The 24018-nt window shown below is 43.1% G+C and overlaps 1 protein-coding gene across 1 annotated transcript in view; it reads left to right on the forward strand.

Moving 5' to 3' along the window:
* Positions 1 to 24018, forward strand: part of LOC137544962 (multidrug and toxin extrusion protein 2-like) — a 115969-nt gene that overhangs the window by 21991 nt on the left and 69960 nt on the right. Inside the window, exons 4-8 of the mRNA XM_068266060.1 lie at positions 761 to 909; positions 3301 to 3343; positions 9519 to 9563; positions 12932 to 13029; positions 16007 to 16104. Of these exons, the coding sequence (XP_068122161.1) occupies positions 761 to 909; positions 3301 to 3343; positions 9519 to 9563; positions 12932 to 13029; positions 16007 to 16104 (433 nt within the window). The remainder of the gene's footprint in view (positions 1 to 760; positions 910 to 3300; positions 3344 to 9518; positions 9564 to 12931; positions 13030 to 16006; positions 16105 to 24018) is intronic.

Genomic DNA, 24018 nt, shown 5'->3' on the forward strand with positions numbered 1-24018 from the left:
GAAAAATCTTTCAGTTAAAATGCGTATAGTGTTAACTGAGCCATTGAGAAACATGCATTACTTTGAAAATCAGTTGTCCTTTCAGTTATAACTGAGAGCCACTGATTAAGTGTAAATGGGGCCAGTGGGACGTTGCAGAGCTGCATTATAAAGTTTTATAATGCAACTTCCTGCACTGCAATGCTAATCCTAGTCGGGTCGCATTGTAACGTGTAGCGTTATGGAAACGCATTGCTGCACTGCGCTACCTCTAAACGCACACGTTACCAGGTACAGGAAAGCATACTTTTCATTGCCTGTATGCTTTCCTGTACCTACTGTATGCGATGGTAACACACAATTAATGTGTGTTACCACCTTTTTTGGGGGGTGTTGCGTTGTGACTTTAGCGTCGCATTACAACGCAACGTCCCACTGTGAATGAGGCCTCACTTTCACAATATTTCTTAAAACAATAACCCTCCTCCCAACCAACTCTCAGTCCCAATTTCCTTTTTGGAGGAATGCACCCAGGATGTGGTAAGAAAGGTAACAGTGAGTCATTGGGTGACTGGGGTTCGAATTCAGAAAAAGTGGGTGAAACCACAAACAGCCAGATGATTGTTTGATTGATTTCAATGGAAAAAATTTAAACTGCTCCAATTTTTTCTCTATTACAATAGTGTTATGGTGTTTTACACAGCTTGAAATAGTTATTTATATGTATGTTATGTGTACATGTATTATGTATTTTAAAAAGTCTTTGTTCCCATTTTTCCAGACATATGGAAGTAAGAATAAGAAGCGAGTGGGGTCGATCCTTCAGAGAGGGATTCTCATTTTATTGTTGTGCTGCTTCCCCTGCTGGGCATTATTCATAAATACGGAGAAGGTGCTGCTGTTATGCAGACAGAATCCCGGTGTTGCTAGGTTAGTGCTAATCCCCATCTGTCCTTTTACCTTTAGCCATTTGAAATGAGAACACAGCCAAATATTGTTTGTTCCGATATCCTAAGGAAGCACTCCAGGAAGTTAGCAAAGAAATACATGAGAATGGGTTTGTCCTGCCCTAAATACAGTTGCAAATAATTAATATTGAATCTGCTGTAACACAGCCTTGTCATAATTACAAATGAAATGCCCCTTCCCCCCTTATTTCAAATAACCCAATAACCCCCAAAGTGAAACTTTCCTCATTTGTATCTGACATAATAACATTTGTATTCTGGGTAATTTCAGTTCCTCCTCCTATGCCAACATCATGCCCACTTTCTCTAGAAAAACCCGGAAGTAGATGGATTGCATGTAGGAATTCTCTTAGTCTTTTAGAGTACCATAGGAGAAGGTATCACTTACTGCTATCAAATTCCTGCCACTGGCAAATTCCTGGCACTTCATTGTTCTACATGTAGTACATGCTCATGCAGTGGTGTACTAATAGGGGGTTGCAGAAATTGTGACCGTAACAGCTATTGTAAGTCTGAGTGCTGAGGGTTGGGTGCCTGAGTTCACCAATCTTTATGTTAAAGGGAATCTGAAGTGAAAAGAAACATATGGTATAATGATTTGTATGTGTAGTACAGCTAAGAAATAACACATTAGCAGCAGAGATACGAGTCTAATGATGTTTCCAGTACAGGAAGAGTTAAGAAACTCCAGTTGTTATCTATGCAAAAGAGCCACTTATCTCTCCGACTTTCAAAGGGCAGAGAGCTCTGCCTTCTGAAGCTTATTAGCTCAAATTTCTGTCACTGTATTTTGTTTTTTTTCTGCAGAGGACAGTTTAAAAGTTCACTAGCCTGCTCTGTGAAATCATTTAGAATGCTAAGTGTAATGTGTAAATTGCAAATATTAGAGAATGATGCAATGTTATAAAAAAAAAACGATATAACTAAAAATAAAAATATGAGACTATTTTCTTTACTAATAATGTTCTAGTAATGATTAGGGATGCTCGCTGGATTCCGCGGAATTCTTATTTCCCCGATTCCGGCCGGAATTAGGTCAATTCCGATTCCGGTGGTCGGAACGGAATTGCTATACCTAGCAAACGGAATTCCGCGGAAATGTTTTAATTTCTGCGGAATTTTCCGGAATTGGGAAAAAAATTCTCTCATTCTCTCTCTCTCTCTCTCTCTCTCTCTCTCTCTCCTCTTGTATCATCCATCATCTTGTAGGGAATTGCAGTTTTTCAAAAGCCACCTTACATACCATGGCTGGGATTTGAACCCAGGTCTCAGTGTGTAGTAGGTATCTGACTTACTCCCTGGACCACCAACCACACTACATGCTAAAGCCAGCCTAGCATGTACCATTATGATCAATCCAGTAGAAAAAGTATCATAAGGATTTGTCCTTTTTAAAAGCCAGCTTACATACCTTGGCCGGGATTTGAACCCAGGTCTCAGTGTGTAGTAGGTATCTGACTTACCTCCTAGACCACCAACCATACTACATGCTAAAGCCAGCCTAGCATGTACCATTATGATCAATCCAAGAGAAAAATTAGCTCTCTCTCTCTCTCTCTCTCTCTCTCTCTCTCTCGTTCCGACCAAATTGAACGGAATGACCAATTTCCGCCTAAAAATTCCAGAAAATACAATTCCGCGGAAAGCGGTGACCATCCCTACGAGAGAGAGAGAGAGAGAGAGAGAGAGAGAGAGAGAGAAAGAGAGAGATATGAATCTACCTGATATCTGGGGTTCTCTTCGGACAACTAGGGGGTGAGTCAGATACCTACTACACACTGAGACCTGGGTTCAAATCCCGGCCAAGGTATGTAAGCTGGCTTTTGAAAAAGTACAAGAGAGAGAGAGAGAGATTTTTTAAAAATTTGCGACGGAATCGGGAATTCCGCGGGACTTCATAGAAATCCGACGGAATTTTCATAGCGACGGAATTTAACACTGACGGAATTCGTGAATTCCGGCAGAACGGAATTTGCTGGTTCCGATCATCCCTAGTAATTATCCATACTACACAACCAATTCATTATATCATATTTTTTTTTTCATGTCAGTGCAACTTTAAAGCAGTGGCTGCTCGGCTACTCTATACCCGAATGCTGGTGGGCGGTACTAATTAGTGTAAGGTTTAGGTAGGTAGGCATCTTAGTGTTAGGTGTAGGTAGAGGGAAGGTTAGTGTTAGGCATAGGTACATATAAATCTTTGGTAAACAACAAATCAATCTGCCACATAACTTTATAGCGTGAATGGCTAATTCCTCTAGCTAATCAGGTCTTTGGGTTTACAGAGTTAAGATGCATCTTTAAAATGTGCAATTTTCAGACTGTAATAAAATACAGTTTCTCTTTTTTTTAGGCTAACTCAAAAATATGTGATGATATTTGTACCTGGTCTTCCTGTAAGTTTATTTTTGATTTCAATCACATGCAGAACTTGGAACATGCATTTTTATCTTCCCTTCTTGAGACACATTTATAAAGGTACTACTGTACTATATACTATAAAATCACCTTAGGTACACACCACACATCCCGTTTTTTATTGGCCAATCATTGACTAACTTTGCCACTTCCATGTACCATGGGAGCATAGAGTGTTAATCTGTTCATAGCATTTCAAATCTGTGTGCCCTCATACTGCATGAAGGCTTTAAAAATTAGCCAGTCATTTGCCAACCAATACTGAATAAATTTACCAGGCTTCGGGGTGGGCGCACACTTGTCTGTGCAGAAAACCATGCGTTTTCTGACATTTGCATTTCTGCATTTTTCCATGCTTTTGCAGATTTGCATCTTTGTATGCATTCACATTTATCGTGCATCTGTATCTTTTATATTCTTTGGCCAGCAGACGGGATGCTCATCTGCTTGACAGATATAAATAGGTGTGTGTGTGTGTGTCTATACAGTAGGATGCGAAAGTTTGGGCAACCTTGTTAATCGTCATGATTTTCCTGTATAAATTGTTGGTTGTTACGATAAAAAAACGTCAGTTAAATACAGTGGTGTGAAAAACTATTTGCCCCCTTCCTGATTTCTTATTCTTTTGCATGTTTGTCACACTTAAATGTTTCTGCTCATCAAAAACCGTTAACTATTAGTCAAAGATAACCTAATTGAACACAAAATGCAGTTTTAAATGATGGTTTTTATTATTTAGTGAGAAAAAAAACTCCAAATCTACATGGCCCTGTGTGAAAAAGTGATTGCCCCCCTTGTTAAAAAATAACTTAACTGTGGTTTATCACACCTGAGTTCAATTTCTGTAGTCACCCCCAGGCCTGATTACTGCCACACCTGTTTCAATCAAGAAATCACTTAAATAGGAGCTATCTGACACAGAGAAGTAGACCAAAAGCACCTCAAAAGCTAGACATCATGCCAAGATCCAAAGAAATTCAGGAACAAATGAGAACAAAAGTACTGTAATTGAGATCTATCAGTCTGGTAAAGGTTATAAAGCCATTTCTAAAGCTTTGGGACTCCAGCAAACCACAGTGAGAGCCATTATCCACAAATGGCAAAAACATGGAACAGTGAAGAACCTTCCCAGGAGTGGCCGGCCGACCAAAATTACCCCAAGAGCGCGGAGAAAACTCATCCGAGAGGCCACAAAAGACCCCAGGACAACATCTAAAGAACTGCAGGCCTCACTTGCCTCAATTAAGGTCAGTGTTCATGACTCCACCATAAGAAAGAGACTGGGCAAAAATGGCCTGCATGGCAGATATCCAAGGCGCAAACCACTTTTAAGCAAAAAGAACATTAAGACTCGTCTCAATTTTGCTAAAAAACATCTCAATGATTGCCAAGAGTTTTGGGAAAATACCTTGTGGACCGACGAGACAAAAGTTGAACTTTTTGGAAGGTGCGTGTCCCATTACATCTGGCGTAGAAGTAACACAGCATTTCAGCTAAAGAACATCATACCAACAGTAAAATATGGTGGTGGTAGTGTGATGGTCTGGGGTTGTTTTGCTGCTTCAGCACCTGGAAGGCTTGCTATGATAGATGGAACCATGAATTCCACTGTCTACCAAAAAATCCTGAAGGAGAATGTCCAGCCATCTGTTCGTCAACTCAAGCTGAAGCGATCTTGGGTGCTGCAGCAGGACAATGACCCAAAACACACCAGCAAATCCACCTCTGAATGGCTGAAGAAAAACAAAATGAAGACTTTGGAGTGGCCTAGTCAAAGTCCTGACCTGAATCCTATTGAGATGTTGTGGCATGACCTTAAAAAGGCGGTTCATGCTAGAAAACCCTCAAATAAAGCTGAATTACAACAATTCTGCAAAGATGTGTGGGCCAAAATTCCTCCAGAGCGCTGTAAAAGACTTGTTGCAAGTTATCGCAAACGCTTGATTGCAGTTATTGCTGCTAAGGGTAGCCCAACCAGTTATTAGGTTCAGGGGGCAATTTCTTTTTCACACAGGGCCATGTAGGTTTTGAGTTTTTTTTCTCACTAAGTAATAAAAACCATCATTTACAACTGCATTTTGTGTTCAATTATGTTATCTTTGACTAATAGTTAACGGTTTTTGATGAGCAGAAACATTTAAGTGTGACAAACATGCAAAAGAATAAGAAATCAGGAAGGGGGCAAATAGTTTTTCACACCACTGTATATCATATCGGAGACACACACAGTGATATTTGAGAAGTGAAATTAAGTTTATTGGATTTACAGAACGTGTGTGTAGTGTCAGGCTTGGCAAGTTATCAGTTCACAGCTCAGCTCCTATGCCCCAATCTATCCCCACCTTCTTCACCCTATGTGGCGCGTCCCCGCTTGAACGGGAGGTGAGGAAACAACACCTGCCCGACTTCGGTTACACCCAGGCCTTGTAGGTGCAAGGTATAGGAGCTGAACGTAGAGTGAACTATGTAACTCACCAGAACCTAACAGGAGATAAGCAGAGTCCAGTAACAATCCGCGGTCATACACGTACAATCAGAAGTATCGAGGTACACAAGGAGCAGGCGAAATCAAGGTCAGGTAATCCTAGGTCGGTCCAGGCAGAGATCAGAGAATAGTCAGGGATCAGGCAGAAGGTTGGTTCAGGCGGCAGGCAAAGCGTAGTCAGATTCCAGGCAGAGGTCGGTTCACAGGTAATCAATAAGCAGTAAATCACACCCAGCAAAAGCACACAGCCAAAGCTATCACAGGCAATCACAGGAAGCACTCAGCAGGTTTAAATACTTCATGCAACCAATCAGTGGTCGACCACATGCACACAGCAGCCAATCACATGCAGGCAATAATCCTGTTTAAGTGTCAGCTGAAGAGATCAGCTGACACAGGTAGTAATACATGTTAGTTGGTTAACTACTCAGCTGACTAACAAAACCTCCTGGCTGTATATTAGCTATAGCATACTGGTTAAAGGTATCGCCTCTGGCGTGAGAGACCAGGGTTCAATTCCGGCCAGGGACAGTATTCGTATTTTATATTTATTAAATAACCCCTGTCAGCTGACTAAACTGTCAGCTGACACTACCTCTGTTGCCGCCTCAGACCATACTGTGGCCGAGTGGAGCGAGACAGCCGCCCACCAGTATGCGCAGAGCGATCCCCAGTGCACGCATCACCAGCGGAGGATGGCCGTTGACATGCATGGTCTGAGTCCCCCATCTTTTTTCTCCACAAAGAAAAACCCCGCCCCGGCGGGAGAGGAAGAAGGTCTAATAAAACCCTTCTCAAGATTCTCTTTTATATAATCCCTCATAGCCTCTTTCTCAGGACCTGAAAGGTGAAACAACCTACCCCGAGGAGGTATGGTACCAGGTAATAACTTAATAGGGCAATCATATGGTCTATGAGGGGGAAGTTTGTCAGCCTCCTGTGGAGAAAATACATCTGAAAATTCTTTGTAACATACAGGCAATTGATTGGCTTTAACCTCAGTACTACGTAAAGGAAGCAAACTAATACAGTTTTCAAAACAAGTATTAGACCATGATGTGAGTTGAGCAGACTGCCAATCAAATGTTGGATTATGCAAGCGTAACCAAGGAAGACCTAAAACGACTGGGGTGGAAGGTAAATCAAGCAAAAAAAAAATATAATCTTTTCACAGTGACAAATACCAATTTTTAACAGGACTTCAGGTGTGACAGTTATAGGTTGGCTCAACACCAAAGGAGAGTCATCAATAGCTGTGACACAAATTTCTTCAGACAATGGTAAAGCAGGAATACCTAGGCTTTGTGCGGTTGTGAGGTCCATGAAATTACCTGCTGCCCCACTATCCACAAAAGCCTGACCATCAAAAGAATTGTCACTCCAGATAATATTGCAAGGTAATCATAAACGATTCTTATGAGGAGATACCTGACCGCCTAGGTGAATTTCCTCGATCTCACCTAGGCGCTGGAGTTTTCCGGCTGCTTTAAAGGGCAGGAGCGAACCATATGACCTGAAGCTCCACAGTACAGACAAAGACCCATAGAGCGTCTTCTAGTTTATTCAGCAACAGATAACTTAGAAGCCCCCAACTGCATGGGTTCTGGATCATCTAACCCAGATGGTTTTGGAGGAGAACCAGGAGGTGGCAGGACTGGAACTGAAGTGGACCAGTTAGGACGGAAGGAAGAAGACTTCTCCTGACGTCTCTCCCTGAGGCGTCGATCTATCTGAATAGATAATTTGATGAGATCTTTAAGTGTGTCTGGAATCCCGACCCTGGCAAGCTCATCTTTCAGTTGTTCAGAAAGACCACGTCTGAATTGGTGCTTCAGAGCTGCATCACACCATGCTGTATCCCCTGACCATTGTCGGAATTCCGTAACGTACTCCTCCACAGGGCGTCTACCCTGACGGAGTGACTGAAGGGCCATCTCTGCTGCGACCCCTTTACTTGTATCCTCATACAGTTCAGCCAGTGCTTCAAAAAGACTCGCAGTACTAGAGAAGGCAGGATGCTGCTGATCCACGAATCGTAGTGCCCAAGCCTGCGGTTCCCCTTGTAACAAGGATATAACAGCTCCAACACGAATATTTTCACTAGCGTAAGTTCTGGGTAGAAGTGAAAAATGCAAATAACAAGCACTGCGAAACAGTCTAAACTTGGTTCTATCTCCCGCAAATCTTTCTGGCAAAGGAAGTTTAGGCTCAGGAGCAAGAGACACAGCTTGGTCCACTGGAACAGGAGCAGGAACTGAGTTTTCGATAGGAATAGATACTGGAGCAGCAGGCGGAGCAGGAGTTGAGGGAGCTGCTGGATTGCGTAACTGCTCCTGGATTTGTGAATAGCTCCTTTGAACTTCCTCGACTGAAATCCGAAGTTGAGAGACAAGTTCACATAGGATCTCCATCTGGGAACGTTCCCCGTTACCATCCATCTTGGTAAAATATTGGGGTATGTGGGCCCGTGATAATGTAGTGTCAGGCTTGGCAAGTTATCAGTTTACAGCTCAGCTCCTATGCCCTAATCTATCCCCACCTTCTTCACCCTATGTGGCGCGTCCCTGCTTGAACGGGAGGTGAGGAAACAACACCTGCCCGACTTCGGTTACACCCAGGCCTTGTAGGTGCAAGGTATAGGAGCTGAACGTAGAGTGAACTATGTAACTCACCAGAACCTAACAGGAGATAAGCAGAGTCCAGTAACAATCCTACACGTACAATCAGAAGTATCGAGGTACACAAGGAGCAGGCGAAATCAAGGTCAGGTAATCCTAGGTCGGTCCAGGCAGAGATCAGAGAATAGTCAGGGATCAGGCAGAAGGTTGGTTCAGGCGGCAGGCAAAGCGTAGTCAGATTCCAGGCAGAGGTCGGTTCACAGGTAATCAATAAGCAGTAAATCACACCCAGCAAAAGCAGGTTTAAATACTTCATGCAACCAATCAGTGGTCGACCACATGCACACAGCAGCCAATCACACGCAGGCAATAATCCTGTTTAAGTGTCAGCTGAAGAGATCAGCTGACACAGGTAGCAATACATGTTAGTTGGTTAACTACTCAGCTGACTAACAAAACCTCCTGGCTGTATATTAGCTATAGCATACTGGTTAAATGTATCGCCTCTGGCGTGAGAGACCAGGGTTCAATTTCGGCCAGGGACAGTATTCGGATTTTATGTTTATTAAATAACCCCTGTCAGCTGACTAAACTGTCAGCTGACATTACCTCTGTCGCCGCCTCAGACCATACTGTGGCCAAGTGGAGCGAGACAGCCACCCACCAGTATGCGCAGAGCGATCCCCAGTGCACGCATCACCAGCGGAGGATGGCCGTTGACATGCGGAAGTGGAGGTCCCGACGCAACTCTCGTCAGGAGTGGTCGCATTGCGGGAACCTCCAGGTGAATTCCTAACAGTACCCACCCTCTGAGGAGTGGGCTCCGAACACTCAACACCTGGTTTATCTGGATTCTTAGAATAAAAATCTTTAACCAAATCATCTGCATGAACTTGACGAGCAGGGCAAGGAGAGAAAAAAACTTTCTGCCCTCTGCGCAATTGTTCTAATGACTGCCTCTGCTCAGCCACTAATAAGGAATCATACAAAGTTTTGCAGACAGATTTGTAGACAATCCCTATTCAGTGTTTAACATGATTTGCATTACAGGCAGTATTTCTCCAGCAGCTGCAATCAAAATATTTACAAAATCAGGTAATTGCCATATGTAATTAAATATATAACTAAACCCATATTTCACAATTGTAATATTAAAGGCAAGTGAAGGCTGCCTTTTCCCATGGTTTTATTTTATGTTTAAACATTTACAAAGTATATTAAATAATTTATTGTCTCTGTTCAATGGCAGTCTATTAAGTGTCACAGAGCTAAAATACAAGGAAAATGTATTTCCAGGAGTACCTACTTACTGGGCGTCAAGGTTGAAGTGTGTGCCAAGATCCTCACCCCTGTACCAAGGGGTCGTATGCAGCAGAGTCCCCAAAAAGATCGGCACCACTCACAAGTAGTATTTATAGCTCAAGTATTTATTCAGACACAGAACATGACAGCAACGACTGCCGCTGTTTCGGCCTATTCAGCCTTTCCCACGTTGCTCCAAATGTCAAATACAAAACATCATGCAAAACACCCTCTTTAACCCCTTCGGGACCAGCTGCCTACCCCTCCTTAAGGACCAGGCATTTTACATGCGGGGGGGCGTTTTAGAGGGGGCCAGGCAGCCGTATCCCTGCTGGGGTTTGCTGGGCTGTGTGTACCCCCTGCCTCCAGATGTCCCCCCTTTTGCCAGCCTTTACTCACCTCCCAGACTCCAGCGATGAGCAGCTGTGGACAACTCTGCTCTCGCTGGCTTCCCCACTCGTACTGATGCTAAGTTCCAGGTCCCGGCTTGATGACATCATCAAGCCGGGACCAGGCACTTAGCGTCAATACAGCGGGGATGCTGGCCAGAGCAGAGGGGAGCACCAATCGTCGGGGAAATAGGCGGGAAGGTGAGTCGATCCTCTTCTTCCCCCCCACCGCAGCAGCTCTGTAAGTGATCACTATAATCCGCCGGCGATCATAGTGATCACGTGATCAGAAGCCACACGTGATGGCTTCTGATCACTGAGGGGAGATTTCAGCTGTCATATGACAGCTTAATCTCCCCTCACCGCTGTGCACGATCGCATCGGGACGGTTCCTTATCATGGACATTGAATATACGTCCAGTCAGGGCGGCAGCACCACCGGCTGGACGTAGGCCCCCAAAAGGTTAAATACCCACACACCACGCCCAGCTAAAATACATAAACTATTCACCTTTTTTATTTATTTCCTGCAGTCTGAAGCTGTTCTCTGCAGGAAAAAAATTGATAACTGCAATACCTTACCAGTAAGGGTTATACTATATTCCAAGGAGAAAAGCTGTCACTTGCATGCCTGAAGGTTAATTCTTTCAGGCAGAAAAAAAAGAAACACAGCCTAGTTATTAATATGTTTGGGATTGTACAAACACGTTTATCTCATGTCCACTTTAAATGATGGTACTTAAGCCATGGATCAGTTTCTCAGGGATGTCATATAGATTATGGACATTACTTGATAGCCATTTGATTTAATATCTGTTTTCTAGGTTGAAGTTTACTTTAGATCATCAGGGATCCTGCAAAACGGCACTGGTTTTTTTTTTTTTAAAAGTCTAGCTTTGTGAGCGTTTTGCATTTTTCCTATACCTTCCATTGAGGCAAATCACCTCAAAAAAGGCCCAAGCACTGCTTTTCTAAGTGGATTGCAAACAAAGAGCTCAGATATCAACTCTCTCATAGAGAATCATTGCACAAGCGATTTCGGGGCGATTTTGAATATCGCCCTTGATTAAAATTTTACAAAAACTCTGTTCATCTGATTTGGATGTAAATACCCTCAAATTAAAGCTGACAGCCTGCAGTTAAAGCACATCATGTTCATTTTATTTCAAATCCATTGTGGTTGTGTATAGAGCCAAAAATGTTAGAATTGTGTTGATGTCCCAATATTTATGGACCTGACCATATATAGTTTTTAGTTTTTAGAGATTTACAACAGTATACAATGGCATTAAAGTACCCCTGAATCGGGGACAAAAAAAAAATGAATGGTAGGGCGGCTAGATTACCTTTTCAGAAGTGTCCTGGCTCTGCTCATTGTCCTCTGTGTCCCCTTCTTTACCCTTCATCTGTGCACTCAACGGGATCCTCCATTAGGTTACTTAAAACAGGAAAGGACCCTAGAGGTGGCGCCCGACTCAGAGCTGCGCAGGTGTAAGTCCCAAACAGCGTGAACACAGCAAAAGCAAGAGCTCGACAACTAGCTTTTTTTTGTTTCAGAATAGCTATGCCCCACTCAGAGGAATTTCTGAAAGGTGTACAAGTTATGAGTGACGGGAACAGTGGAAACCCCATGGCAACAACAAGAAGTGAGGACGTTAGGCTGTTTTTACATGGAAGACTGAACTCCACGCCTGTCAGGCAGTTCAGCCTTCCATCTCCTGGCCACTACTCCCTTTCAGCTACAATCAGGGCCGGATTTGTACTTTTCACCGCCCAAGGCCAACTATACCGTATGTTTGGTTATCTCTGTGTGCCCCAATGAGAATTCTACTTACTTTCCCTCATTGGATGTCAGTTGTCACAGATGACTATTTTAGTAATATGCGTATAGATTATAAGTTATGTTTTCCTTAAGAACTTTTATGTTATGTTTGTTATTTCATTAATGATGGAACCATTGTGTCATAATGAGAGTTAGGCTGATGTGTACCTGCAGGATAGAGCTTACAGGTCTTGCAGGGATGACACAAGTACAGGACAGGGAGTTTGAAGGTTAAATCTGTTCTTGTAGATATGGATGGCTGCATAGAATAGCTTTACTGCCCCTCACTAAGCCGCCCCTAAATTTCTGGTGCCCTAGGCCATGGCCTATGTGGCCTTGCCAGAAATCCGGCCCTGGCTACAATTACATGTGTCTGGATGGCAGTGTTTGTAACCCTATGCGTGTCATCGTTTATCACGTGATGGTGTTACATGGCAGCAGAAATTCATGACATGGAACCATAGCTCACAACTGTCCCTCTTTTGGAGGGACAGTCCCTCTTTGGGACCCCTGTCCCTCTTTCTTCCTCATTTGTCTTTCTTTCAGGACTAATGTACAGATTTGAGTAAATATATGGATTATTCTACTGAAAAATGTGTTTTATTGACTCTAAACTTTATTCCCAACCTTTAAAATGATATGGTTCTTATTTTCAAATTTTAATACGAAGAAGAATGGACAAGGATAGGAAGGACCAGTGTGGTTTGAATTATAAAACTACATATTTTTCTTTTGAAATCTTTATGGTATCCGTGACTAGCTTTGTGCCAGGGCCGTAATTACAGGTGTGGCATAGGCTTGGCTTAAGTGTCCCTTTTTCTAATGTCAAATAGTTGGGATGAATGCTGATACATACAGGCACTTATCAATATCAAAATCCTAAAGACGACACTTAACTTACTGTTAAACTTAATTTCATAAATGTAGACATAAAACTTTTTTTTTTCCAGGGTATCATGTGGCCCCAGGTTATCACTGGTGTAGCTGTAAACATCATCAATGCTGTCATCAATGCAATTGTCATGTATGTCTTCAAGTTGGGAGTGGAGTACGTATTGTCCCATTTCATTATTCACATCTGCAGCTGGTTGCTTAGCAGGGGAAGTGCATACATACCTTACAAATGGCAGTCCAGTCTAAACTATATGATATCACATATGTTGATAATGAATGCTGAAAGTTTATACTGTTACAGTTGATAATGACTTCACTCTTAGGGTGCCCATTAACGGTACTATTTTGCCTTCAGATTCGATCTTTCAACATGATTTGAACAATTGAAATTAATCAGAAGGCGATTATCGATTGTTTCCATTGCCGGAGTGATTTATGAAGTTTTTACATTTTGATTCAATCATAAAATCCAACTTTCTGTTCGATATTTTTTCCTTTTCCAATTGACCAAAGTATTATTTCACATAGATTTGTGCCACACATGGGGCAGTTTTCTATACAATTCGAAAATAAAAATCACGTTGAGAATTGAATCTGAAGGAAAAATTGTACCATTAATGGACACCTTTAGACAGAGTTAATTATCTTCTAAGTGAGGCAATTCAATCTTTAGGAGTCCCCTGGTGTACCTTCTAAGCCACACATTTTCTAGACTAAAAAAACCCCAGCATAAACATATCCAATATGTGGCTGTAGTAACTAGCAACCAAAACCCTTATAGCCTCTAGATGGAGAACTCTGACCTTATCATACTCTCTGATGCTACAAAAAATTAATACTATTGTGATATGTAAAAAAAAAATGAACGCAATGTTATGGGACATGGTGCCTATTTTTAGCGGATCTGGCAGCCCTGGGTGGACTGGAGAGGTAAAAATAAGGCATAGATGCTATTCTACACATTTTGTATCTGAATCTGATAGGATTTCAGTACTATTCTCATTGATGTATTACCACTTCTATACTATCCCATTAGGATAACTTGATCACCGAATTGAAAAGTTTAGCTAGTCATTCTTGTTCTTTGTTCATGTTCAAATTGCTTTTGTTATAATATGCCTAGAAATGATTTACTATTAGCCTGAGTGTGCCTTGTTTACACTTTGACACTATTTGATATTATTTATCTTGCTACTTGAAATAAAAGATTTGAAACTAAGAGAGGGAAACTGACTAACCTATGGGGTCCTAAAAATTGGTTTTAAGACTCAAAATGGGAGTTTTTGTACACTTGCTATGCACAGAGGATCTTTTTAATAAAAGGCAGTTGCTTTTATGATACTGAGGTGTCTTCCTCTGTTACTTGTCTCACTGCTTTTTCTGAGTGGATCTCAGTCACCAAGATCTGTGGTGACTGAGGAGAAGGTGACACATTTGAGAGCATTTGCTTTTACTGCTGTGTATATAGGTTTGGCATATGGCCGCACCATAGCCGCAGTCCATATTATGCAATTCAGCTTAGTAGTGAGAGGCTCATAAAATTCAAAGGGCTTGATTCAGTAAACCGTGCTAAGTGTTAAAGTCACATCGCGCACAAAGTCCAGCGCGCAAAACTCGCGGTACGGTCGTATTGGGTGCGACCTTAAAGTCGACGTTAAGGTCGCACCAAATGCGACTTTATAGGCTCATTGGGTGCACCATTTTCGTTGCACCGCGATGCACCGTTTCGCAATCATCGCGCTGTGCACGCGCAGAGTGAATTTAGTAAACCCAGTTAGCACCCTAGTTATCACGCCCAAATTCTATAGGCGTGCTAACTGGGTTAGCACCGTTTACTGAATCAAGCCCAAAGTGTGCATATATTTATAACATGTTTCATTCTTAACATTTATCATATATCATACTATTTTTGTACCATTTTCAATAAACAACAGCTTTGAAATGATTTGAAAGTCACATTCCCACATTCTTTGTATTTACATTTGACACTGCATCCATTTTTGGAAATGGAGTTGCAACTTTTGCAGTAGAAAAAAGTATACCAATTGAAGCCTCAACTTCTCACTAAGAGAAATTACATAGCATGTACGTCCTCCCTTAAATCTTCATGCCACTTAAAGTGGACCCAAATTAAAAATACAAGATTTCAGAAATGAAATCTATTTTCTAAATTATAACAATAAATAGCAGACTTTTTTAAGCTGCATGATGACAAATATAAAATATTTTACATTTATTTGAGAAACCCCTCCCTTCCTTTCAAATTGCCGGAACAGAATCCGGCAAACTGGTGAAGTAGATGGTGTCCAGCAAAGGAGGAATTGCTAATGGCTGCCACCTGTATAACCCTACTTATGAAAAGAGGAGGGTGAAAATTCAGGCACTGAAATGCTCATAGGCTTGAAGGAGTGTTTATTTATCTTTGTATGTGTCAGAGTGGTGCAACTAAATATTTTGAATTAATAAAATGTTTGGTTTGGGTCCGCTTTAAAGGGCTGGCTTCTAATAGTAGGATTGGGAAAGGGGAAAGCAAAAAACAACCTCATGTCTCTAGTAAGGACACCAGTACCAATCCTTTACTGCCCTGGGTATTACATTTCATTTTTTTTGTAATTGCACAAAGTAAAACATTTCTAAATAACATGTTTCTATGCATTAAAATGTGAAATGTATTGCTGATAAATAATTGCAGAAGACTAAAATCTATGATGTAATGATAACATGTACAGTACAGTGTTTCTTGCAAATTTTCGCTGAAGTCATTTTCACATCGAAAATGGCATTTTTGATTTTGAGAAAATTTTGACAAAACAGAAATGCTAAAACGTTTTTCTTTAATCGCAAAAATGTATTTATTCCAGCGCAAAAATTCACAAAAGCTTGGTTTATTTTTAGCATGAAAATTCACAAAAATTGCCTAAAAGCACAAACTCATTACAAAACGCATTTTCACTCAAAAGTTGAATTTAACATTGTTTTTGCGAAAATAAATGCAAAAAATATTGGCATTTTCGTTTATCTGTTAAAGAAAATAAATGAATTACTTAAATATAGTTGCTATTTTTTGTTGCATTTTGATAAAGTGTATAGAAAAATAACCACTTAAAAGAATACATTTTTGTTTTCCTCAGAGGCTCAGCATGGGCAAATATAGTTTCTCAATGGACAATGGCAACTTTGTTGTTCATATATATAATTGTGAAAAGACTACATGTGGAAACATGGGGAGGTATGTAAACGGTTACATATATTCTACATATTGTAGCTGGGTGTACATGATCCAGAGGCGTAGCTAGGGTTTTCAGCGCCCGGGGACAAAGACAGTTTTTGCGCCCTGACCTGGACAGGCCAGTGGCGCGCAAAAAAAAATTGGTGTTACCACACATCAGAATGTGGGCATGGCTTGGGTGGAGATATGACTATGGCAGAGATTAGATTGTGAGCTCCTCTGAGAACAGTCAGAGACATGACTATATACTCTGTAAAGTGCTGCAGAGGATTTCAGTGCTATATAAATACATAATATGGGAAGACTTTAGGCTAGGAGTATGGTAGGATTAGAGTGTGAGCTCCTCTGAGCTCAGGCCCAGTGGGCATTAAGCCTCAGGTCTGGTGGGGCCTGGCTGAAGGCATCTGGCTCAGGCATGGTGATGGTGGTGTGTGCTGGGCTCCGGCCTAGCGGGTCTCTGGCTAGGGGCCTCCGGCATGCCTGGTGGTGTGGTAGGCAGTGGGCTGGGAGCCTTGGCTAGCAGTGAATGGGGCCAGTAGCCAGTAGGCAGGTAGAAAACTTACAGCAGCCAGCCAGGTTGCAGCCTACAGCTACTGCATGTGCACCTGAAAATGGATAGCACTGGATCTGGCAGGCTGCCCCAATGTCAAAAGATGAGGGGGGGGGGGGCGGAGCTTTACAGCTAAGGGTGCATCTGATCCTTGCCTGCTTATTGTCGGGTTGCGCTCACGAGTAGGTTACTACTCGAATCCGTGATTAGAATGAGGCTTAATTGCCTCAGGTGTGCGGCTAGGAGAGGGAGGATTACTTACCCATAAGTCCGAGTTCCTCTATGCGTTCCAAACGTCTTGCACGCATCCTATTGGACGGGTTGCAAGACTCACTAGTGCGCTTCTGCCTTCAAGCCAGAAAGCGGAAGTGCGCGGTAGTGAGTTTTGCAACGCGTCCAATAGGATGCATGCAAGACGTTTGGAACACATAGAGGAACGCAGACTTATGGGTAAGTAACCCCCTCTCTCCTAGCCGCACACCTGAGGCAATTAAGCCTAATTTTAATCACGGATTCGAGTAGTGACCTACTCATGAGAGCTTCCCTGCTTACTATGCCCTGTAATAGAAAGACCGGCGAGGAGGGGGCTCAGGGGATACATGCAGAGCACAGCAGCAACAATGGCATTATGGCAATACATATTGCATTTGATTAAGATAATGCTATTAATTCTCTTCAAAGTGACCCTTTATGGCCACTAATGACACAATTTGCACAACAATTGTTTATGAATGATTTAAGAATGAACGATTGGAAATGGATTGTTTGGGAACACTTATGGACAAAAATCTCCTAACCAATCCGGTCAGAATAAAAATCGATCCGATTTCCAGTTCGATCCCATCAATCTGATCAGATTGGTTAAGAGATTTTTGCACATTAGTGGTCCCAAACGATAGTTTCCGATCTTTCATAAGAATCGTTCATAAATGATCGTTCTGGAAATTATATCATTAGTGGCCACCTTTCAGATACTTAGACAACATTCCCCACAACATATAAGAAAGCAGAGTTTCCCCCATGATGTGGTGAAATGGGAGATTCACCTCATGTATGTGCAAACGATAAATCTGCAGAAACTGCGCAATGCATACCATTTAGTAATCATGAGCCCCCAAAGCTCAAAAAGCATCAACAATAACCCCAAAGCAGAAAATGCAGCCAACTATGACCATCAAGTAATAAATGTAGCAACCATTACCTCTGACACAAGGGGCCTGATTCACAAAGCGGTGCTAACAACTAGCACGCTGGTGAAAAACCCTTTATCATGCCTAAACTCAGTTTAGGCATGATAAGTTTAGGTGTGGTAAGTTTAGGTGTGATAAGTTTAGGCATGATAAGTTAAGGTGTGATAAGTTTAGGAGTGATAAGTTTAAGCACCAACTGGGTTAGCACCGCAGTGCACAGCTGATCAAAAGTTTTGCACTAGCAAAGTCTGGTGCACTTCGCATAGAGTTTAATGGCGCTGCTTTGCGTGCGGGACTTTGCAAGCGAACTAAACTTATCTAAACTTAGCATGCCTAAACTTATCACACCTAAACTTATCACGCCTAAACTTATCATACCTAAACTGGCTGTTCACCGGCGTGGTGCAATGGTTATCATGCCTAAAGTCTCTAACTGGGTTAGCACCGCTTTGTGAATCGAGCCCAAGGAATGCAAGAACCATTACCTCCTACTAATTAAATGAAAGAAGCATTACCTCCGACACATGAATTGCAAGAACCATTACCTCCGACACATGAAATGCAAGAACCATTACCTCCGACACATGATATACAACAACCGTTACTTTCAACAAATGAAATGCAGCAAACGATTCCCCAACACATGCAATGAGGCAAACGTTACTTCTGAAACATGAAATGCAGCAAATAGGAAATGAGGTAAACATTACCTCTCACACATTAAATGTCAGTAAACGTAACCTCCAACTCATGAAATGTAGCAAATGTGTGAGATGCACATACATACATGAAATGCAGCAAATATTACCTCAGACATAAATGCACTAAATGTTCCCGACCACTGGGTGCTGGTGGGATGGAGCTGCTGAGTGGGTTGGGAGGGTGACACTGGGTGGGGAGCAGGGTGACACTGACTGGGCGGGGGGGAGGGTTACACTGACTGGGTGGGTAGTAGGGCAACACACTGTGGGGAGGAGGGTGACACTGACTGAGTGGGAAAGGAGGGAGACACTGACTGCTTGGGAAAGGAGGGAGACACAAGGTGAGGAGGAGGGTGACACTGACTGGGTGGGGGGGAAGGGTGACACAAGGTAAGGAGGTTGACACTGACTGGGTGTGGAGGAGGGTGACACTGACTGGGTGGGGAGCAGGGTGACACAAGGTGGGGAGGAGGGTGACACAGGGTGGGGAGGAGGGTGACACAAGGTGGGGAGGAGGGTGACACTGACTGGGTGGGGAGGAGGGTGGCACTGACTGGGTGGAGAGGTGGGTGACACAAGCTGGGGAGGAGGGTGACAAGGTGGGGAAGAGGGTGGCACTGACTGGGTGGGGAGGAGGGTGACACAAGGTGGGGAGGAGGGTGACAAGGTGGGGAGGAGGGTGGTACTGACTGGGTGGGGAGGAGGGTGACACTGACTGGGTGGGGAGGAGGGTGACACAAGGTGGGGAGGAGGGTGACACTGACTGGGTGGGAAGGAGGTTGACACAAGGTGGGGAGGAGGGCGACACTGACTGGGTGGGAAGGAGGTTGACACAAGGTGGGGAGGAGGGTGGCACTGATTGGGTGGGGAGGAGGGTGACACAAGGTGGGGAGGAGGGTGGCACTGACTGGGTGGGGAGGAGGGTGACACAAGGTGGGGAGGAGGGTGACAAGGTGGGGAGGGTGGCACTGACTGGATGGGGAGGAGGGTGACAAGGTGGGGAGGAGGGTGACACAAGGTGGGGAGGAGGGTGACACTGACTGGGTGGGGAGGAGGGTGACACTGACTGGGTGGGGAGGAGGGTGACAAGGTGGGGAGGAGGGTGACACTGACTGGGTGGTGAGGAGGGTGACACAAGGTAGGGAGGAGGGTGACACAAGGTGGGGAGGAGGGTGACACTGACTGGGTGGGTACGACGGTTACAGTCACAGTACAGTCAAGTGGAGAGGAGACACTGACAGAGCGTACTCACCATATTCTTATTTCCCTGTTTGTCTTGTCTCTTTGTGGTAGTTGCTGGAGCGGCAAGTCACAGGAAGAGTGTGGATGCTGCGGGACAACAAACCGCACGTGGGGTGGGTAGCAGTAGCTTGGAGGGCGGGAAGCACTCTGGGGCGAAGCTGAGGCGGACACACAATTGGAGGGTGGGTAGCGCTGCACTCTGGGGGCGGAGCTGAGGCGGCCAGGAGGCAGCATGATTGGAGGGCGGGCAAGCAGCATCTGCAAAGACCACTGGCTGCTTGCTCTGCTCTACTCCGCCCCCCTCCACACTCGCTCGCACACACTTACTTCCCTGTGAGCCTTGGACCCTCCTCCTTATCAGCGATTGGTTCCAGCTGGCCGCTCTGCGTTCCATTAGTGCTGCACGCTGCGCGGCGGCGGCGTGTGATGATGTCACACAGCCAAGACTGGCTGAGCCTGCCCCTGACTCCCGAGCAAAGGGAGAAGATTTAAAATAAAAAAATAAATAAAAAAGACATTGCGCTGGGCGCCCTTACGGACCCAGCGCCCGGGGGCACCTGTCCTACCCCGACCCCCCCAAGCTACGCCCCTGAATCACTGCATTCTCCATTTCTGTTTAGTACTGAAAAATGTAGCCTTATGCTGGGCATACACGGCTCGATTCTGCCGCTCCATTCTCCTGCTCGATTGTTTTGCCGCTCGATTTAGCAGTCAATTCTCTTATCTCCTGCTCGTTTTTCTTATCTTTTTCCATTCACTGCTATCCGGAATCGAGCGGCGAAACGATCGGGTGGGAGATCGGACATTTCGGAAATTTTCTATTGAGTCATCTCAATGGCTCAAAAAGCCATTAAGCCGTGTATGCCCAGCATTAGACATTGAATCAGAAATGACCAGAAATCAGAAATGATTTAATCAGAAATGACCAATTACCTGAGTAAGCTGAAATCTGATTGGCAGATGTGATTTACTGCACCATGCTCATCACTAGGGATGGTCAATAAAATGCTAATTTATTTTTGCATTCATGGCAGTTTTCATGCTAATTTCTTGAAATGTATGTAGTTTAAATATTAATTAAACAAAACCCACTCTTGCAGAATCTGATTGGCCCATTTTCAAGCTGCATACATTTGCATAAATGCTGCATCTACTCAGAATTATTTGCATCCCAATCACCACCCCTACTCCTCACCTTTGCTCAGTGCAAACGCTTTTTAAAGTGATCCAAATAATGAAATCACATTATTATTATTATTATTATTATTAATAATGATTTATAAAGCACCAACATATTCCGTGGCGCTGTACAAAGTAAGAAACAAACATGGGGTACATAATACAGACAATGGTGTACACTAATATAAAAGATACATAATTAGTGACAAAAACTGATACAGCATACAGAATACAAAATACAGAATACAAAATATAGAATTGGTAATGACAGTGATAAAAATAACATGATGAATAAAATGTATAATGATTTCCAAGACACAAAAAGGGACGAGATCCCTGCCCTTGCGAGCTTACAATCTAAAGGTAATTGGGGGAAACAAGAGGAGCGGTAGTATACAATAAAATATATAAAGGCAGTGTGTTTTAGGATAACTTTTAGGAGTGCAATTTGGTCTTAGGACAAAGGGAAGTGGCCTAGGGTAGCGCACATGCTTGTCGGAACAAATTAGTTTTTAGAGAGCTTTTAAAAGTAACAAAGGTTGGCGAGTGACGGATGTGTTGTGGAAGGGGATTCCAGAGAAGGGGTGAAGCGCGTGCAAAATCTTGTAAGCGTGAATGTGAGGAGGTGATTCTAGAGGAGGACAACAGAAGATCGTGTGCAGATCTGAGATTGCCATTGGGTTTGTATCTGGAAATGAGTGATGATATGTACCGGGGAGAGAGATTGTGGAGAGCTTTGTAGGTTAGGGTTAGGAGTTTGAACTGGATTCTCTGGTTAATTGGCAGCCAGTGAAGAGCTTGACATAGAGGGTCAGCTGAGGAAGATCGAGAAGAAAGATGAATGAGACGAGCAGCTGAGTCCAGTACCGACTGGAGCGGGGCCAGTTTGTTAGAAGGTAGTCCACAAAGTAGTATGTTGCAGTAGTCCAGACGAGAAATTATAAGAGCATGTATTAACTTTTTTGTTGTGTCTTGAGTGAGAAAAAGACGGATGCGAGATATGTTTTTGAGTTGGAGATGGCAGGAGCTGGTAATGGAGTTAACATGAGGAATAAAAGAGAGAGATGAGTTGACTATTACCCCCAAGTACCGTGCTTTGGGTACTTAAGCTATGGGAGTGTTATTAACATTTATTGTTACTTCAGGCAGAGAGGTGGACAGAGATGGTGGAAAAAATATTAGTTCCGTTTTACTCTTATTAAGTTTTAGGAAGCGAGAGGACATGAAGGAGGATATAGCAGACAAGCAGTTTGAATAAATTTGAATAAAGTTTGAATAAATATATACCTCCTTTTTAGAAATCAAAATATTACTCAGGCTACTAAACCCCTTTTCCTTGGTTGTGCACATGAAACACACACAGGTGACAGAGTCAAAAAATATGTGAAATGATCCACAACACTTGTGATATGTGTACTGTTACTGCAGAGATGCAGGAGCATCCTGGTTTCAGTAAACATCTAGGCCCAACAATAAATTACCAGGGCTCAACCTGTATTAAAATGTGTTATCTTTATTTTCCAATGTTATAGCAAAAATCCCCATGGGGACTGTGACACAAAATCCCCTAAAATACATGAATCAGACTGGCATGCCCCGGATCAGCAGCTATCAATGTCTCTAAGCATCAGCTAAACCAGGCCTCATACACATAGCAACACACCAGCTGGCCAGCACTATCCCTTAGTACAGTGATGGCTAACCTTGGCACTCCAGCTGTGGCAAAACTACAAATCACATCATGCCTCTGCCTCCCTGAGTTATGCTTAAAGCTGTCAGAGTATTGCAATGCCTCATGGGGCTTGTAGTTCCACCACAGTTGGAGTGCCAAGGTTAGCCATCACTGCGCTTAGTACCTTAGTAAAATGTTGGACATTGCAAATCAAATAGATTACCCATTTGGTTCTTATAGAAAATATTGTTTTATATAGGTGGTATGAAAAAGGGGAGATAAAAACTATAATATGCTAATTTAATTCTGCGGTATAGGTTCTAGAAAAATAGAAAAATGGGTTCTAGAAAAATGTGCAGGAAATAATATGGGGTTAAACCACTAGATGGTAGCAAAGACTTCCTGGTATCTCTTCCGTAAAGTTTTCATAAGAAATAGAATATAGTATTATTAAAATTCTAAGATTAAAATAAAAGTAATAATAAAAACATAAAGGATAAAAATTGATACAATAAGATACAATATAAATAATGTGGTGAAATTATGAATAATATAAGCAAATTAACTGTACACATTAATTTGTTTGACTAAAACTCTAAGATAGTTTTAAAATAAGAACAAAACAGAATAGTCTTTGTCTTAGTCTGCCATGTTTTCCAGTGCCATACTGAGCCCACTAGGATCTTTAACAATCTGAAGTTCTTATTGTGCATTTGATCAAAATGTTTCAAGACATTGTGTTTCTCATAGCCTTTTTTAATGTTCTCCTTATGTTTATTTAAACATTTATGGAATTGTTGCTGGGTACGGCCTATATACTGTATTCAATTCTTCCCTTCACCAACATTGATCCCTTACAGTCTTCCCTTCACCCAAACTGAATCCTTAAAGTATTCTCTTCAACCTTGTTCTACTATATAGCGCAGATTAGGTAAATTTTAAGAGAATTAAAGAGAGTCTGAAGCGAGAATAAATCTCGCTTCAGACCTCATAGTTAGCAGGGGCATGTGTGCCCCTGCTAAACCGCCGCTATCGTGCCGCTAAACAGGGGTCCCTTCAGGGGAGCGCTTCCTGGTTGGGGCAGGGCTAACTGCCGCAGCCCTGCTCCACGCGTATCTCCGCCTCTCCCCCGCTCCTCTTAGTCTTCCTTCACTGAGAGGGGCGAGGGAGAGGCGGCGATGCGCCGCTGATAGACGCGACTGGAGGCAGGGCTGCAGCCGTTAGCCCTGCCTCCAGGAGCGACCAAGTCTGCGACCAAGTGTTGCAGTGGGGGGCTTGGGGGTGAAGGGAATCCCGTTTAGCGGCGCTGTAGCGGCAGTTTAGCAGGAGCACACGTGCCCCTGCTAACTATGAGCTCTGAAGCGAGATTTATTCTCGCTT

Source organism: Hyperolius riggenbachi, chromosome 2 (genome assembly GCF_040937935.1).
Source record: "Hyperolius riggenbachi isolate aHypRig1 chromosome 2, aHypRig1.pri, whole genome shotgun sequence".
Lineage (NCBI taxonomy): Eukaryota > Metazoa > Chordata > Amphibia > Anura > Hyperoliidae > Hyperolius > Hyperolius riggenbachi.